The sequence below is a fragment of the Hyposmocoma kahamanoa genome, unplaced genomic scaffold (assembly GCF_003589595.1).
Source record: "Hyposmocoma kahamanoa isolate Upper Pololo Valley unplaced genomic scaffold, ASM358959v1 134, whole genome shotgun sequence".
NCBI classification, from domain to species: domain Eukaryota; kingdom Metazoa; phylum Arthropoda; class Insecta; order Lepidoptera; family Cosmopterigidae; genus Hyposmocoma; species Hyposmocoma kahamanoa.
In genome coordinates, this window is record NW_020653477.1 from 2,431,603 (window position 1) to 2,450,185 (window position 18,583).

At 37.4% G+C, this 18,583-nt stretch overlaps 1 protein-coding gene across 3 annotated transcripts in view; it reads right to left on the reverse strand.

The window, feature by feature from the left end:
* The window catches only part of LOC113240369, a 64,585-nt gene extending 50,755 nt beyond the window's left edge, over positions 1-13,830 (reverse strand). The window contains exons 1-2 of one of the 3 annotated variants that reach the window (XM_026477650.1): positions 13,429-13,830; positions 13,140-13,336 (exon numbers count right to left, since the gene is read on the reverse strand). In XM_026477650.1, the coding sequence (XP_026333435.1) occupies positions 13,140-13,336; positions 13,429-13,689 (458 nt within the window). In that variant the 5' untranslated portion in view covers positions 13,690-13,830. Of the gene's footprint in view, positions 1-13,139 lie in introns of all 3 variants that reach the window. The other 2 variants (XM_026477649.1, XM_026477648.1) reach the window with 2 other exon arrangements.
* Positions 13,831-18,583: the final 4,753 nt, after the last annotated feature.

Below are 18,583 nucleotides of genomic sequence, written 5' to 3' on the forward strand. Positions count from 1 at the left end.
ACAACTCCAAATGAACACTTAAAGTAAAAAAAAAAACGGATTCTGCCCCCGATTTGACACCATGACATGTAGAATATTTTATTCAAAAATGAAAAACTTTCCAACAAAAAAGAGCCATCAAAATTGGTTCACAAATGTCGGAGTAGTCGCGTAATATACCCACAATAAATACAATAAAATTGAGAATGTTCTCCTTTTTTAAAGTCAATTAACAAATTGGAATTACTGTACCAAAATGAGTAAGTATGAAAAAGAAAACTAATTTACTATAACGCTACTGGTTGTAACTTCTGACACCCAAGTAAACGAAAAAAAAATAGTAAATTTATTAAAGACGAAGAGACCCCATTACCCACTAAAATTCTGATACAATACTGCTTTTGACATACTACGTACTTAGGAAAGAAAAACAATTGATGTGAACATTTTAATTTATTATAACCACGCGCTCTAATTCGACTTTTAATTTTCCATAAAAAACCACAGCTTTGTTTTATTAAATTAGGAGCTCATTACGTTACTCCTTTGTTTATTGTTCTAATTTTCACGCAAGATACGAGATAACATTGTTTACGATAATTACCTGTAGGTATACTAAATTCTTTATAGTGCGATGTCCTTTTAAATATAAGACAAAGTGTTACACGTACTTATTTTAGTTCCAGTCTCTTTTCGAAATAACATCTTGATGTAGCAAAGGTCACTTTGGTTGTGCATTGTTGTTGCAATACATCATGTCGGGTCATTGTGGAGCATCATCATTATCATCGACCTGTTACACGACTCAGTACTGGGTACAGGTAATTCCAATCTGCTCCCCTAACACCGATCCCCTGGTGGATCCGTTTATCTTATATTATTTTCTATTCCCATCGGATCCCCTATGCAGGGTATCAATAATAAATATTAATATTTTATTCCCACCTGATACCCTGCACATGCTACTGATACATGCAAGCTTATTCTTGGTAGATACTGTGGTACAGTTAATAAGAAAATGTATTTGTGCATAACAATATGTCAACGTTAATGACCTGCCACAAAAAATTTGATTGTCTATGATAATTATAACTTTAAAGTTAGATTTTAAATATTACTTAGTACTGACTTTTTGTTACTTATGATCTGCAATATGTCAATATTAATGACCTGTCACAAAAAAAATTATTGTCTGTGATAATTATGACATTTAATCACGATTGCTCAATAACAAAATATTTGATTTTAAAACTTCTTTTTCTCTTGAATGTACGTACTTACCTTACAAATACAATAAGGGGATCCGTTGGGAGTTGCAAAATATAGAGGGGTCTGTTCGGACTAAAAAAAATGGCGGTAGATCAGTTCTATATGACCGAACGGGAATAAACCCTGGGTACTCGTTACTGGGTTTCTTTTAAGGAGAAGATTTAGGCCATACTATACATATAAGAAAAACAAATGCATCAAGTTGTTTTTTCTCTATATCCCGGAAATCTTCAACTTGCGTACCACATACGTACGTCTAAAACTTGGCCTAGTTTCTTGTTGTAAATGCTCACTTTACAAAATGTGTTCCAAATATAACTTTGTTATGACTAAAGACGAGATTATAATCATATTTTCCTCATAAATGTTTATGTTTTATTTGACCTAATTTGAAACCGTTTCCGAAGTAGTCTACAATCATTGTTCAGAATACTACAGAGAAGAAAACTTGTGACAAAACAACGATGATGGTTTTCGCGCACTCCAAGTGAAACAACACACCCTGCTGCAAAAAAAAATGCCTCTGACCTTGCACCTTATGGTTCAAAGTGTAAAACCCATTTCCGATGGCGTCCATACGCAGCCAATAGCGGGCTTTGCACAGACACTCTATCGCGCGTCATACAGCAACCGTGATCAATAGCACGTGTAAAGATGTTGAAAGGAAAAGGTAAATACCCTCATCGATTGCCCTCATCAGTGCAATGCGCACTCCAACACGCGCCAGTTTCACGGGTCTATCCTGTGCTCACTAACGTTACACGGACGCTCTTTTCATTGTGAAAAAAACAAACACTAGCAATCGTGCTCGAAAGAACGTTAGTTTAAAAGACTTCAAACAGGTAATCGCATCGCGTATGGTTGCGCGTGCAGGCTACCCGCGCGCAATTCTATACGCACCTGGGAGTCGATTCAGAAACTTACGATAACTCAGTTGTGGATGCGATTTGATATCGTACGATAATTATTTCATTTTTATTCAGAACACCCGAATCGAACGTCAAACTGTCGTATTCGAAACCGAACCGAAATGACGTCACACCCGTACGATTCCTCGAACTGCTCGACCGGCAAAGGCTACAAACATTATTCAGAGCACAGTTATCGAATGCATCATTCATCACCATTATCATCATCAGCCTATCGCCGATCAGTGCTGGATTACATATGTATATATAAGCCTCTCCCAATGTGCGCCGTTTCACCCGGTCCTCGGCCTGTGGCATTCATCTGCTGCCAGCAGCCTTTCGCAGATCGTCACTCCATCTGGCCGGAGGGTGCCCTACACAACGTTTGCCAAGCCATGGTCTCCATGATCGGTTCTTCGACAGAGCTTGAATTTTATTTTATTTTGGCACCGGTAGTATTTATGCCATTGCAAAATAAGGAATTTAAGACAAAAAAGGAATTATATGATGAGAACAAATACAATTTTGGAACAAAGGTTCTGGGTAAGTATTTATGTGGATATTAATTTCCTGATTTTCCAGCGTATTTCAAAAATTCCAATTTATTTAAAAAAGAATATTAATCTTTAAAAAAGATTTTTTTTTTCAACTTGTATTCCACTTTATATTTGATCACGACTGCCGCGCTTCAAATCATGCACATCTACTTGTTTACAAACAATGTTTTGGGTACATTACAAATGCATTCCGTGCAACTGCTTCCAATTCAACTGCGTACACGCGGCTCTCATACGAAAATAGGTTTTTTAAACGCGTTTCTTTGAATTTCGTTTGTTTATGTTTGGTTATTTATTTTGTTGCTTCGCGTCTTATGATGCACGGTAATTGTCCTGTCAGTTTATTTACAAACCATTGTCAATATGTAACATGGGGTGTCAATTCATACAAATTGAGTTTGGTACATATTTAAAACCAATGATATTATGCTACTTATGCTCACTGTTTAAAATTGTAGAAAGTGACATTTGGATGAAATAAAAAAATATAAAGTAGGTACTGAATCTCGAAAATTTGAGATATGTCATGCTAAATAAGATGTATAAAATATAAAAGAGTAATGCAAAGCCATTTAACCAACATTTTAGAAATGTTCATTTACAATTATGAAAATTGATGAAAACAGTAAACTGTCGTCGAAAATATGACAAATCCAAGGTTTCTCAATGGTATACTTTTTAATTTATTGGTTTGCAATAAATTATATATAGAGTGCATTTCTTTGAATTTAATTTAAAGGAAAATTTTAGCACTGACTTTTACTTCAAAATATTAAAAGCACTGACTCTGCTTCTTTGCGATTTTATAATATCGCACTGTTAATACAATAGTGTATCAACTCAAAAAATGTATTTATTCAGAATCGATGCAAAACTCACTTCCAGCAAAATATTATTAAAACTTATGTATAAGTTAAAGTTTATTTATTACAGACATCTAAACAATTTCCTACTTGACAAATAATAGGAAAAAACAACTTAATATTTTTTAGAAACTTATTTATTAAGACTGTTTTATCCAGAACTAGTTCGCAAAAACTTTGTCTCATTTTGATTTACTTTAAATAGTTTCTTACAATATTTTAACGACGGTTTTATTGACGTGCAGGGAATCAAATTTTGCGTTCAGAAATACTATAATCGTGAATTTCACATTATTTGAGTTACAACACTATTGTAATATCAGTGCGATATGTTATTGTACATTATAAAAAACGCCTGAATAAGAGCAGTAACCTTGACAAGTAACAGCTGCCGTCTATTAGCTTTTTCGAATATTATTACAATCGCATCGCAGGTTTACTTCGCGGCCATCTATTGATCAGCTTTAAGAATCAAAATAAGCGTCCGAATAAAAAAAAGAAGCGGAGTTACGAGTGCGGTATTTCTTTTCATTTATCTGTACTAGTATAGTTTTATATTATCTGTGGTATGTAACAAGTAAACGCTGCACAAAAGAAAAACACTTGAACTCTATAATTTATTGAAAACTAAACATTTTCTTCAATCCCGTATATTTGTTTTTCCAAACAAACCGAGGTTTTATTTTACCTAATTTTTAATTTTATATAATAGTTAATTTTTTACCTAACGTTTTTTATCGGTGAACATGAAACTATTTTTTTCCAGATTTAAACTGATTGTCTTTTCAAAGTTCTTTTTTGCAATTTACACAAAAATGAAAAGAAAATCGACCGTGTCGATAAGCAACTTGAAGGCGGCATGGGCTATAGACTATGCATATGGAAGTGATTGTTACTTAAGGGAGCCAACAGACACAACTTCAAGAAATATTGGAAATGAAACTATTATTATTGAATCTAGAGTGCCGACCGAACATTTGTCGACCTTCATGAAGGAGGAGGTTTGGCCGAAGGGTGTCGTGTACCGGCTACATTTCGCCATTACTTGACACCAGATTGCGCTACACGCCGCCTACAAGTGCAATTCGCGTAGATTAGGTGTTTACTTTTTATATTATATTATATATTAGCAGCAGTAGAGCTCGTTGTGAGAGTTCGTCCAGGGAAGTACTGCCACCTTACCTATTTCTACAGCCAAGCAGTAATGTTAGCATTACTGCGTTCCGGTTTGGAAAGGTAAGGGTGTTGGTAAAATTACAGGCATATGGGACTTGTCAACTTATGTCTCAGGGTGACGGGCGCAGTGGCAGTGCCCCTCAGGTCTTTGCGATTTAAAGCTCTGAGTGGCACTGCAACTGTTATGGACAGGCGTGTAGCTTACCATCAGGTGCACGACTCATTCGTCCCGTCACTTGATATAATAATAATAATAAATAAGTATGTTAGTCTTTAAGATATTTTTTTTTAACACACACTCAACATAGCCCCGCACTAGGGAAACCCTGTGTCGCGGGTGCCATGGACACACACATAGACAACCATAAATTACACCCAAACTCGTGAGAGAAATAAATGTAAGCCATACACACATTTCTCCCGGCCCGGGAATCGAACCTGAGACCTCTGCGTGGCAGTCCGACATGGTAACCGTTCGGCCACAGAGGCAGTTTACCATACATACAGTTTTATATATATTATATGGGCCATAGTTGCCTGATTCAAATTAATAAATAAATAAAACTAAAAATAAAATGACGAATATTTGCTTTTTCAAACAAAAGCAACATTTTGGGCTCGTTGCAGGTCCCTTAGGCTTACAACTCGAGCTCTACAATCTACTCGCGTTAAAGTAACTACAATCATATTATTACAACTCTGAAGGATGTAACTTACAACTTTGGTAAAAAGTTACATGATACCCTCGGTATGATGTGAATAATCCGTTCAGACACAAAAAAATACGGTGGAATTGAGAACCTCCTCCTTTTTTTAAGGTCGGTTGAAAATTGAAAAGCCCCCGGTACAATACAGAGAATTGTAATAAGTCAATAAAATCACCATGTCCGTCTATCTACTTTACACTAACTATCTTTAAACTTTATCGCATAATGTAGGCATAGTTTAACTACATAGAGTTCTATAAAATTCTATTTTTTTAATATATAACAGACACACGCTTGGCCACAATCTCACCTGATGTTAAGCGACGATGTGACCGACGATGGAAATAAATAAATGTTTCATTTCTTCTTTAGAGGTCTTCTTCGCAGTACCTAGGAGTGAATTTCTTTGCTTTGTTATGAGTAACTTTAACAAAGCAAAGAAATTCACTCCTACTTATGAGTAACTTTAACAAAGCAAAGAAATTCACTCCTACGTTGTACAGGGAATTGGTTTAAGACCAGGTACGTAATCAAGTGTGGTTGTCTAGCACATTATTATTGTTATTATATTCAGCATATTTACACTATTTAGTGAAACGTATTAATTAATACAGGAGCCAAAATCATATTTTTCAAACTTTTTTTTTTTGTTAGTGATTGTATTAAATATTACAACACCAAAAATGCAATATTATCTATTTGTTCAACCGTTAACATTCCTGCACAGAGGCCCGTCTATAGCCAAGAAAAAGGTTCCCACATCATCCACTGCACCTGCTTCGGATTTGCTATAAAACGCGATCTAAAGCTACTCGTTTACGTGAAACCGGTTTTCTATCAAGTTCAGCTAGTTCTAAGAAATAATTGCCTTTATATTCTTTTACATTATTTTTAAATATCAACCTGCACGGCGAAGAATGTTAGTATTCATGACACCCATCAAGGAAAGTACTTTTCTGTATGTCGTAATGTTTATAATGATTCAATATAAAATGTTCAACGTAAATTTTGTCAGTACGTTGTTGATACTTCTCTTTGGAAAAGCAGTAGGCGGCAACTACACAGAAAACACTTGGAAATTGCACTGTAAAGCCCGTAATTGGATTTTTGAGATCCATGTACGAAACGGGGTGCCTCGTATTATCATATTCAGATATTTAATTTTACGGTAAACACCATTACTGCCCGGGAACGGGTTAATAACATTGTGTATATAATTATCAGAATATATTTTGCGTTTTACAAGTTCGTATGTTCGGATGTAATCTTGCATCCCCGTACCTAGATCATTCAAATTCGGTACAAAAGCAATAGTCTAATAATATTGAAGGTATACAGCTTGTAATCACGTTTCTCAGTGGAACTCTTAGATGGTGGTCTGATAGATCAGCTGCGAGAGCGTCTTACATCTAGAAGACGCTCGAGATGTGATGACGACGACGGAAACTTCTCAACAGGAGACATACTCCATTTGGGCTCGCTTCGATCAGCCAAAAGACAGCTATTTTTAACCGACTTTTAAAAAGGAGAAGGTTCTGAAATCGTCTATTTTTTTCTATGTTACGTGATTACTCCGACATTTTGTGACGTCACGTCAGTAGTTTTCAAATTCGAATGGAACTACCATTCGAATTTAAAAAGATATTATGTATAATACACCTCTAAAATCTACCTCTACACCTAGAAAGATATCATTATCATGGCAACAACAATTTTGAACAGTATACAGAATGCGTACTGTAATCGTTTGTACATTTCTCTTTGTTTAAGCAATTTAATGATCATAATATTATTAGCAAGTTAACAACTTTGTTTGTGTATAATAAACAATTTAGTGACCATGATGACCAATAACTAATGACTCTATCACATTCCGCATAGATGCACAATGCAACTTGTAAGCAAAATGCTAACAATTACCATTAATTGAATCTTAGTAAAATATTTCGTTCTTCAGAACAGGCTAAGGAGTCTGAACATACTGCTAGATCTTACATTATAATTTTTCTTCAATACTTTAATGTCTGACATTTTTCGCGGGAAATTGTTATACCTTTATGGTGGCCATTTTGAGACCTCTTTAACTTTAACATATCTTTCTTGTATTTTTTTCTATGTTATGGACAAGGTTTTTGACATTTGTGCTAAAATAGGGAAAACTTATAACACAAAAAGGTCATTTAAGAAGGAAAAGGGAGAAAAAAGATCAGGCGAGGCAATACAAGATACAAATAAACAATTGGTACAAATATGGGAGAAAATATAGTAGAGCTTCTTGTGAACGAGTTTATCGAGAGAAGTACTGCCTTACCTATTTCTGCCGCCAGGCAGTAATGTGAGTTTTATTGCGTTCCGGTTTTGAAGGGTCAGGGTGCTGGTGAAATTACATGTTAGGGCTTATTATACTTAAACTTATGTCTCAAGGTCACGGGCGCAGTGACAGTGCCCCTCAGATCTTTTCGATTTAAAGCTATTGATAGGCGTGTCGCGTACCACCAGGCGCTAAAGAAAGAAATATTATATTAAACAACAAAATTTGTTTAGTTTAATGAGCGTTAGGAATGAAACTATTTTTCCGGATTTAAATCGCGTATATTTGTTTTTTCAAACAAACCGACGTTTCGGGCCCTTTACAGGTCCCATGGTCACGGTTGACTACAGTCAACAAATCCGGAAAAATAGTTTCATTCCTATGTGTAACAATTGCGAAAACCTAAGAACTTAATGAGCGTTTTTCAGTTTATTTTTTCTTTCTTACCGGGTTAGCTTTTGAGCAAGCATTTGACCACAATCCTCTAGTTTTTTTTATGAGACCAAGTGACGGGACGAATAATTCGCGCACCTGGTGGTAAGTGACACGCCTGTCCATAACAATTGCAGTACCACTCAGTGCTTTAAAGCACAAAGAGCTGAGGGGCACTGCCTGCTCCCGACACCCTGAGACATAAATTGACAAGTCTTATGTGCCTGTAATTTCACCAAAATGGTGCAATCGAAGATAGAAAAAGCATACGTAGAAGGTACGTATTTACTCACACCTTGATAAGATCCGTGTCTAGTTCTGTTTTTATTTCACTAATCGGCGAATTAGAATGTCAATGTCACGAAACTAATAAATCAGGTGCTACCCGCTGGCTACCGGATTGGTTCTTGACATTGACAGAAAAATGTTCTTTAGTAACATGGTTATAGTCTTATAAAATTACTTAGTATGTATCCTTATATCGAATGGAGTTGAATAGATAAATAAATAATCACCTTTCTTATAATAAATCTAGGCGTCGATCAGAAACCTAGTGTTCTCCGCACTATGCGGTCACGAGACATAAATAACTGAGAGAAATGCGGAAGCCCCTTTTAGAGCACCCTCTGTTTGTAGCTAGAACTTCTAAATCGAAGCTGCAAGTGCCGTTAATCTCGATTCCATTTGAAACAATATTGAAATTATGCAGAAATTGTTTACAATTACAAGTAGTAAATCATTATTAACCAATGTATACTGCTTTATGCACGTGTCTGCTCTACTTCACATGTCTTAGGCTCAATTTATATTACTGCGTAACGGAATGGAAGTAGGTTTTTGATGAAATTTATGTGAATTGCGTAACGTAGAAACTATTCGAGCGAGAATTCTCCAGACTGTGCGAGAGATCAAACCACTGGACATTGTAATTACACGGAGATTATATTACAATTATAACAATATTTGTTATTCTGCTAAAACCTAGTTCCAATGGCACTAGAGTCTCAATAGACTGTCAGTGGCAATAATGGCATTAATTCGTTCAATCACTAAAGATCGAAGTCGCCTTACTAAAATAAGGAAATTACCATACATATCGCACTGTTAATACAATAGTGTATTAACTCAAAAAGAGGATTTCTCTGAATCGATGAAAAACGAATTACTCACTTCCCGCAAAAAACCATTAAAATTTATATGTTATAGTTTATTATAGACACTTAAACAATTTTTCAAATACATTTACCAATAAAATAGAAAAAATAATTTCGTGTTTTTGAATAAGGATTATTTAGACCAGAACTAGCTCACGTAAAGTGTGTCTCATTTTCAGTTAAGTAGATATCTTTTGATTGTTTCTTACAATATTCTAACGACGGTTTTTTTGACGTGTAGAGAATCAAATTTTACGTTCAATAATGATATAATATTAAATTTCACATATTGAGAGTTACAACACTATTGTAATAGCGATGCGAATCCTGCCTGTAACTTCACCAGCAATACCCTTCAAAAACGAAACGCAGTAATGCTCACATTACTGCTTGGCGGCAGAAGAAATACGTAAGGTGGCAGTACTTTCCTGAACGAACTTTTTCACAAGGAGCTCTAATGTTACTAAAACGACGAAAGGTGCATAATTAAAGAAAGCACATTGATATAAAAGATCCGCACGATTTAATTCCGCCTTCCCCTTTCTATCATCGCGAGATCAGACGTAGGATGGGGTTCCACCTCTATGTTGTGGATACTCCAAGGATTCGCACGAAGCATTTCGTTTCCACATTTATGTGGCCTTTTCAAGGCGAGAGTGAATAGGCATTATTTAGGTGTGCATCCTCCATCATCGTCATCATCGTCTTCCATCAGGTGAGTCACTTTCCATGATCTTCTCGGATCAGGTGAAATGGAGGTCAAATGCGCACTTAATTTTTAATACAAAAAACGCAGCAAATGTTACTAGAATCAATGAAGAAAAACATCGTGGTTCGCGAGCGGAACGCGTGCGGCTCGCAGTGAGCCCACGATAACCAGACACCTATTCATTCTAGCGAGTAAAGACTGTTACAAGCGTGCACAATATAGTGTCTTTTTTTGAAGACGGAATAAAATGACTGTTCATTACGCAAAAGTGTTGCCCGCTTCCGAGAAGCTAGTGATTGCAGTCAATAAATATTCTATCGACTCATCATATCAACCGGAAGACGTCCACTGCTGAACATGGGCCTCCCCTAAAGATTTCCAGACCAGCTGATCGGACACGACGTGCATCCATCGGTTACCCGCGACCCTTACCAGGTCATCCGCCCATCTAGTAGGGGGCCGTCCCACTGAACACCTTCCGGTTCGTTCGTCTCCATTCAAGAACCTTTCTGCCCCAACGGCCGTCAGTTCTACGAGCTATGTGCCCTGTCCACTGCCACTTCAACTTGCTAATCCTTCGAGCTATGTCGGTGACTTTCGTTCTTCTACGGATCTCCTCATTCCTGATTCGATCACGTAGAGAAATGCCGAGCATTGCTCGCTACATAGTTATTCTATCGACTATCGACTGAATATTGGTCACGGTTATGGAATATAGAATGTAGAATATAGAATGGAAAATAGTCGAACTTGTTTCATTTGAATCATCCTCGACACATTATTCATCCGATTACTGAGCACAAGTTCATTTGAATTATCAATTTTTGTAAGGTCATACATACATACACTGTATTTAGAACTATATTTATGAAAAACACATAGAGGAGACATATTTTAAAGTTTTTCAGTTTAATTCAATATAGACAATCAAATCCGGCTATTCATGTTAAAATGTATATGAATAAAAATTTGATCTCGATAATATCGCAATTAGAAATCATTAGAATCTCACATGTCATGTAACATTCTTACTTCAGTAATTTATGGCAAAATTTTATCTTATTTCACAATCTATTGACAAAACTATCGACTGAAAACTGGCAACCCTACAAATGTCATTTTACTCCGCCTTAAAAAAAGACAATCTCGTTACTGTATCTATCACATTACAGTTACAGCTCGCTAATTAGTACCCGGCTTACGAAGTAGTAAACAACACTTTAAAACGAAACAATCGCTTTCGACATGCTGTCACTGTTGGTATCAAAATGTACTGATTAACATTTAAATCAACTTACTTTTTTGTTCTCTGTCAACGTTCAAGACGTAGCTTACAAATATTTATTTATAGCAATTCAATCGTATAACAAACTGTCGAGTGATATGAAATAGTATAGTACAGCAATAGGTACAAAAAAAAATGTGTTCATGTAATCTACCCTGATTGTTATCATAACTGACGTAATCGACACGAAAAGAAAAGTTGTTGCTGATGGAAGTTGTTTACACATCAGCGCATTTTATGTACCTAGTTTTTAAAAAATATGCGAAAAATGTACATCCCGACTGAGTCGATCTACATGAAAAAGCTTTCTATTTTTTGGTTTTATAATAAAATATTATTTTCATGATTTTGTGACATTTATTAATGAAAGAATCAATCTGCATGAAAACAATCAATCTGTCTAGCTTAATCGTGGAATTTTATCAAAGTTATATTTTAAAAAACAGCCATCCAAATATTTATTTAGTCTTCTGTGGCTGAGCTGTCTTTTCGGCTTTCAGTCTGTTTCTGGAAGGTTTGCAAATTATTCCAGCGTGCCTTTTAGGTCGTGTCACGACTCTAACATCCGCAATTAATATCAGCATTGATAAATGCGAATGCGAATAATTTTTATTCATGCAGATTATCCGCGGTTACCGATATTCGCAACAACCCAGCTCTACATCCCTCTATAAAGGGTTTTTTTATATCTTATTTTTTCTAGTTCCAGTTTCAGTTTTTTTTTTTTCAGTTCCAATTATTGTTAAGTAAAAGCAGCTTAATTGACATTTTTCAAACAAATTAAAAAATGTCGTGCCAATATCTCGAAACTTATAATAATAAGGTCTCGAAAATTATATAAAGTTGGAGCCCTCTAGTATGTAAGATATATATGTGTCAGTTGACTCCACTTTTCTACAACTAGAAATTCATCAATCAACATTATTATTAAATTTAAGTAATAATTAGGAGACTAAAAGAAACTCAGAAAAAAAATCTTTCAAAAATGAGGACAAAATTTTTATAAATGAATTTGTAGTCAAAACAGATTGTCTCTAATTATCGGATAAAGAAACAATTAGAAGAAACGATAGACGATCTTGTAACGGTAAACAAACTGCACTTGCAAACTGATTACATCTATGTGAATTTGAAAAAAAAACTATATTGTAACAGACGCGTACGCGCCAACCGTTGAACGCGGAACATTTTTTACTGAACCATTCACAAAATAACTGCCAGAAGGTGACCGTTAACACCTGTCTCTTGATATCAACTATTTGCTTAAATAACTAACAAAATAAACACGATCCAGACACATCCGAAATTAAACGTAGATGATTTAAAAACACTTATGGAAGACTATGATAAATCTAAAATTCAAATGGAAGATCAGAACGGCTATTGTAAAGAACAAAAACGAGCTCAGAGATTGATATAAACAGTTAAAACTAACGAACTAGTATCAATTATACAAAAAAAATAAAATGTTAGAGCGTCAGAGGCCATAGATACGGAAATACATGTTTTCGTACAGTTATGCGTTGTGTAAGAGATAACCTGAATTGAGATAAGACTCTTTGAATGTGAAGCTTTCGACACGCCGGCAAAGCACGGCACAGCTTGCTTCGACGTGTCCAAGTGAGTTAAACTTATAATATTTGTAAGCGCATACACAAAGCTTTGGAGAATCCACAACCAGTTTTGAAACTTAACGGTTGAGGCGCACCCATGGGGATAAAATCGCGAGTTGATTGATGTTTGGCATCGATGGCGAATTCCCGCCGATGTCGGAGAAAGGCACACTTACCGTCCGTTCGGCGCCGAAGGTGAATGCACCAACTTCACCGCGAACAGGAACTGTATTGCACACACCAGGAGACAGCATAAATTCAATGACAATGTCAACGCACACAATGCTAACGTCACTTCGTATACCACTGCAAATTCTTCCGGGGCGCTCGTCGACGGAGCGGAGATCTTCAGCAGGAACAAGAGCGCGAGCAGCGCCAGGAGCAGGCTGACGAGGCAAAGTAGCGCCAGAGACGTCAGAGCCTCCTCGGTCGCCGCTCGAGCGCTCCTGCCTTTAAGCGCGACAGGCCGTGTTTGGGATACTCCCGATGCATTCCCGTTGGGAAGTTTCGGCTGAGCTGCCACCGGTATAGAGGCGACCACTGATATAGGCGCATTGTTAGATGGTGGTGCTTGTCCACCAGGACTAACGCTCGCGGAGGTTCCTCCAACAGAATGCTTCGAAGAGTCCAGGGTGGATACGTTGAGCGACAGGTGGTGGTGCGGCCGCCGTGGCATATTCTGGTAACGGTGGTCGGCATCATTCGCCGCCGGCGGCCGCTGCGCATGCTTCAACATGGCGCAGCGCTCACGCCGTGGCCCGCCATCCCGCCGACTGGTTCTTCGGCATTCGGGCCGGTTTTTGAATCACAAGAGCGCGCGACGCGGCCGATGGGCAGAGCGGGCGCGAGTCGACTGCCGGAGTCGGCCGGCTGAAGCATTCACACACCCCCCTCGGCTCTACCTGCGCCTGCGCGTAATTATGTCAATCAAACCGGTGCAGGGTGTGCACTGCGCGCAGCCACCCGACCGGCCGACCCAAAGACTACCCTCACAATAGAATACCTAAGGGGGATATATTATAATCATAACTTCTTTGAGACAAAGACAATTGTTTCAGATGAATCAAACACCTTTCTATTGAAATTGTTATTAAAATATACGTACGTTAGCGTGTTTTGAAAAGCTTGATTGTGTGACTGCGTGTATAGTAAACCTGATTTTGGAAATAAAGCGTTATAGAATTATAATTACTTACGTAGAGTGCTAGAGAGCCTTAATTCGGTCATTCTCGGACTAGTGTTCAGTACCTAATTTTCGTGGCAATTTTTATTCTTTAAGTGTTCCATTTTTTTATCGTGTAATATTATTTATTATTCGAGTGTTGTATCGTAAAATATTATTCAATAATTACACGATAATATAATTGATTATTTAAATTGCCACGAAAATTAGGTAGTGAACACTAGTCAGAAAATGACCCAATGGTTTTCAGTGGTAACTTAATTAGGTACAATTTATTTATGCTTACTGGAATAGGTGTTTCTGTTTATCTTTATATTTCATAGATCCACGGTAGGCTTATATTGTTATAACTTTATACTTACCTAGTCTGCAAAACTTAGTCTTGTTTAGTTCATAATGTGTTGCAATAACGACTATAATAAATGTAGTACACATACGCCTTGAACTTGACGAATTATAATATGTAATAAATCTTACTTTTTATTCTATTTATTTTGTTGATCTAGGCACATGAACAGGTAGTACATTATTACATTTAACAGATTATATATTGTATTCTCGGTCATGGTCTGATGTAATGACCCACTACAGATATGCACAATATTGACATTGATTTGACTTAGTAGTACATCCATATGTTAAAAAATATTGAAACTTTATAATTGCACAAAAATTGCGAAAACCTAAGAACTCCATAGTTCTTAGGTTTTCACAATTGTTACATATTAGGAATTAAACAGTTTTCCAAATTACTAAACGTTTCGGGTCCTTTACCACGGGACCTGTCTCACTGTCACGTCTGACGAAACGTTGGTTTGTTTCAAAAAATACTTTTATTTTTATTAGATACTCATCGAGTATATAATCTTAAATAGAAACGAAATGTTATTTAATTTGTTTGACTTCACTTTTTATTTTTATGGCTCCATCAATAGAATGATGATTTTGCCAATGTCACGGTGGAAAGAAAAATTATCAAAAATCAAAAAAATACCACTGAGCTCTACTACGACGTTAACCGGTGTTGATGGATTGGTCCCCGGAAGTACCTACTCAGGTGAGAATTCAAAACAAAAGACGGCACAAACATATAACACGGATTTACAGGTATATATTATTTTTATTTAATTAACTGGATGAATTTACTTAGAGTAGAAATATAGGGAGAAAACGCAAAAGTTAAAAGATTATTTATGTTAGTGGGGCGGGGGAATTTTGGAGGTAACAAATTATAGAGCGGGACAGAAATATTAGGGCAATTGAAAAAATGTGTTCCAAGCTACCGTCCTCTAGGCCACACTCGCACAGAGAATGATCTCGGACTCTGATTTTAGGCAAAAAAACCGGGGTGCAAACATGACCTAGGCGTAATCGTATAATGGTAGAAGTGACTACCATTACAATACTTAGTGGGTAGATTTGGTTGAAGGTTACCATAGTGTTTACCAATAATTTGTCGTGTTTCCTGCCACAATTCCGACCAGGAGGCTAGCATTTGAGTTTTGGTCATGGCAAGCAGATCTCTAGACAAGCACTTATTATATTTGCACACGCCAGTTCTTGTTGCATCTTTTGCAAAGGCGTCTACTACTTCGTTGCCACTGATCCCACTGTGGCCAGGAATCTAGGCCAGAGTTACCTCAATTCCTGCACAGTGATATCGGTGCAGAGCTTTCTTAATTTCGAGGGTGATGGAGAAGTTATCTTTGGAATGGAATGGTGATATCTACGGTCCAAATGGCCAACCCGAATTCGACTTCAAATCGACCAGTTTTACTTGAACGTTGCTATAATGGACGAAAATTGAAAAATTACATAATTTAATTACCGACGAAATGTGATTGCGTTTGTTTTGTAATTAGATGCTGTTTTTCCCACACCACCGAATGGAACAGCCCCCCATAGTCAGAGACATTATCCATATTACTATGAATACAGAATATGTTTGGAATATACGGAGACATACACACAGATCAGTTGTTGGCGCTGTATTATTTCAGCTTTCTAATTTGTGATTTCAGCGCAAACGAGAGTTGATATTTAAAAGTGATATCAGTACCTTTTGATGGATGGCCCTTATTTCGTCTCTATTTCATGGTTATATACTCGATGTAGATTCTCCACGATAAATATGCGAGACATTACGCATAGCAGTATTTACGCTATTTAAAAAAAAATCACCTTGCTCATCAACAGCTGAACGTCGCTATTAAAATTAAACGCTCTAACATTCAGTCTTGTTACGACCACTTGACCGGCATTAGCGATTGACATTTTTGCCTTCTGTACATCTTGAAGACAAACCTATTGTTAGATTTCTACAGATGTAGTTATTAGACATTGAATAAGAAGCACTTACTGCGTATTATTTATGGTTTTACCATTAAGCATGATATTAAGTATGGGACGAAGAATTCGTAGGCCTGTTGGTAAGCGACATGCCTGTTCATGGCATGGTTCCAGTGCCACTCAGAGCTTTAAATCGCAAAGATCTGAAGGGCACTGCCACTGCGCCTGCCCTGTGACATAAGCTGACAAGTCCCATATGCCTGTAATTTCACCAATTACCCGGGATCACAGTACCTCCCGCTGGCTCATATGGAAGGCCGCGCGGAGTCATATGTTAGATCGTTTTGAATCGACGATGCTCCAAACAATAATAAATTTCTTCTCTTAAACACAGGTAGCTAAAGAAACGGTGTCCTATTACATTATATCTGTGCTCCATTAAAAAAGAACAAATTACAAATAAATGAAGGCATTATTTGATACCCTCTTTCCAGTTGGTTAGTTATTAATCAAGTAACTTAACCCTTGAAGAAAAAAGTATAGAAGGAACGTTCCTTTGTTATAGGTAATTTTACGTCTACAGAATCGATTTCGTACTAATAAAGGTCCTTGTGAATGAAAATACAGGCACATGGAACTCTACGTCTCAAGATGACGGGCGCAGTGGCAGTGCTTGTCAGTTGTTTGCGATTTAAGGGTCGAAACTCAAAACTGCGATGTGACGTCGCGTCGCAGAAATCTACGAGCTCGCACGACGCATCGCAAGAATTGCTCCACATCCACTTTCCTGCGATGTTAACCTTCTTTGTGTTTTTTCCTATACTTTCTTATCAATAATAGCAGTGCAACACTTTTTTTACGATCCATGTCGCTACCTAGCTTAAAAAATACGTTTAGTACGGCTGATGATTGTCGAAGGAATGGTTACCCAAACCTTGGAAGCGCCTTGCCTTTGCCTTGCCGTGCCTTTCGTGCCTTGTCGCACGAAATCGCATCACAGCAATTCGCGTGTGTTTCGACCCTAAAGCTCTCAGTGGCATTGCATCGTTATAGGTACGCTTGTCGCTTTCCACCAAGCGCACTGCTTGTCTGTCCCGTCAGTTGATATCATAAAAACCGATTTTAAAAACCTTTTCTAATCGAAATCAGAAAGTTGACGGTCAGGTCAAGGCTTTGACATAACCAGCTAAACAAAAGAACACGATGATAGGCCGTTGAACCTGCCAGCCGTACACAAGTCAGCGTCAAAATAGACCACAACATTATTGTTTTAACAAACCGTAGTCTAGAGCCTTGTTTTCAAACTTTGTTACTACGGTGGATAACGTGTATTGGATAAACAATATGTCCATATACATATGACGTGGCTGTCGTGCGTGGGAAAGCCATTTTGTTTTAAAACCCCTCACCAAACCTAACGCAAGATAAGCGACTCTACAAACTCTCCGAAGTAAATTTATCACTCTCTCTGAACACGCACATTATCCAAATCTTATGCAATGGTAAGTAAGTTTTTGATTTTGAATTGGTGACTTTGGACATCATGCTCAACGCCATTAGCACGTCCCACTTCTGAGCACGGGTCTCCACTAAGAAGAGGGTTTAGAAGCCCGCCACGCTGGCGGCACACAATGCGGGATGAGATCTTTGCACATCATTATGGATTATGAATCTTCTTCGACATGTAGTAGGTTTTACCGCGATCTTTTCCTTCACTGGAGCCTCTCCGTCACCCGTGCCCGGTAGTGGGACTATAGATCAACTCTAGTCATGCTGTGAATAAACAAGAGTCTGTACAACTCTTGTTGTCCTATATTCATATTCCTAGTGGCCTAAGAGCCAACGTGATGGGCACGGTTTGCCATCTGTAGTTAACACCTGTTTGGCAGGTGTGCAGGTGGAAAAAATGCCTGCTGCTATAGATGACATTAGTCGTGTGTGCACGATTGAGAAAATAACTACCTTTATCTTTTTACATAGTTTGCTCTCGTAGTTCTGTTCGATTTTTAGACGTTCGCTGGAGCGGTTGGTCTGTGGGTTGTGTATATTCATGCAACCGCTTATCAATATTGTCTAATTAAACTCTGCGTGAACCTTACGAAGGTTCTGTTTTTAATGAGAAATGTTATAAATCTAGTTATGTAAGGT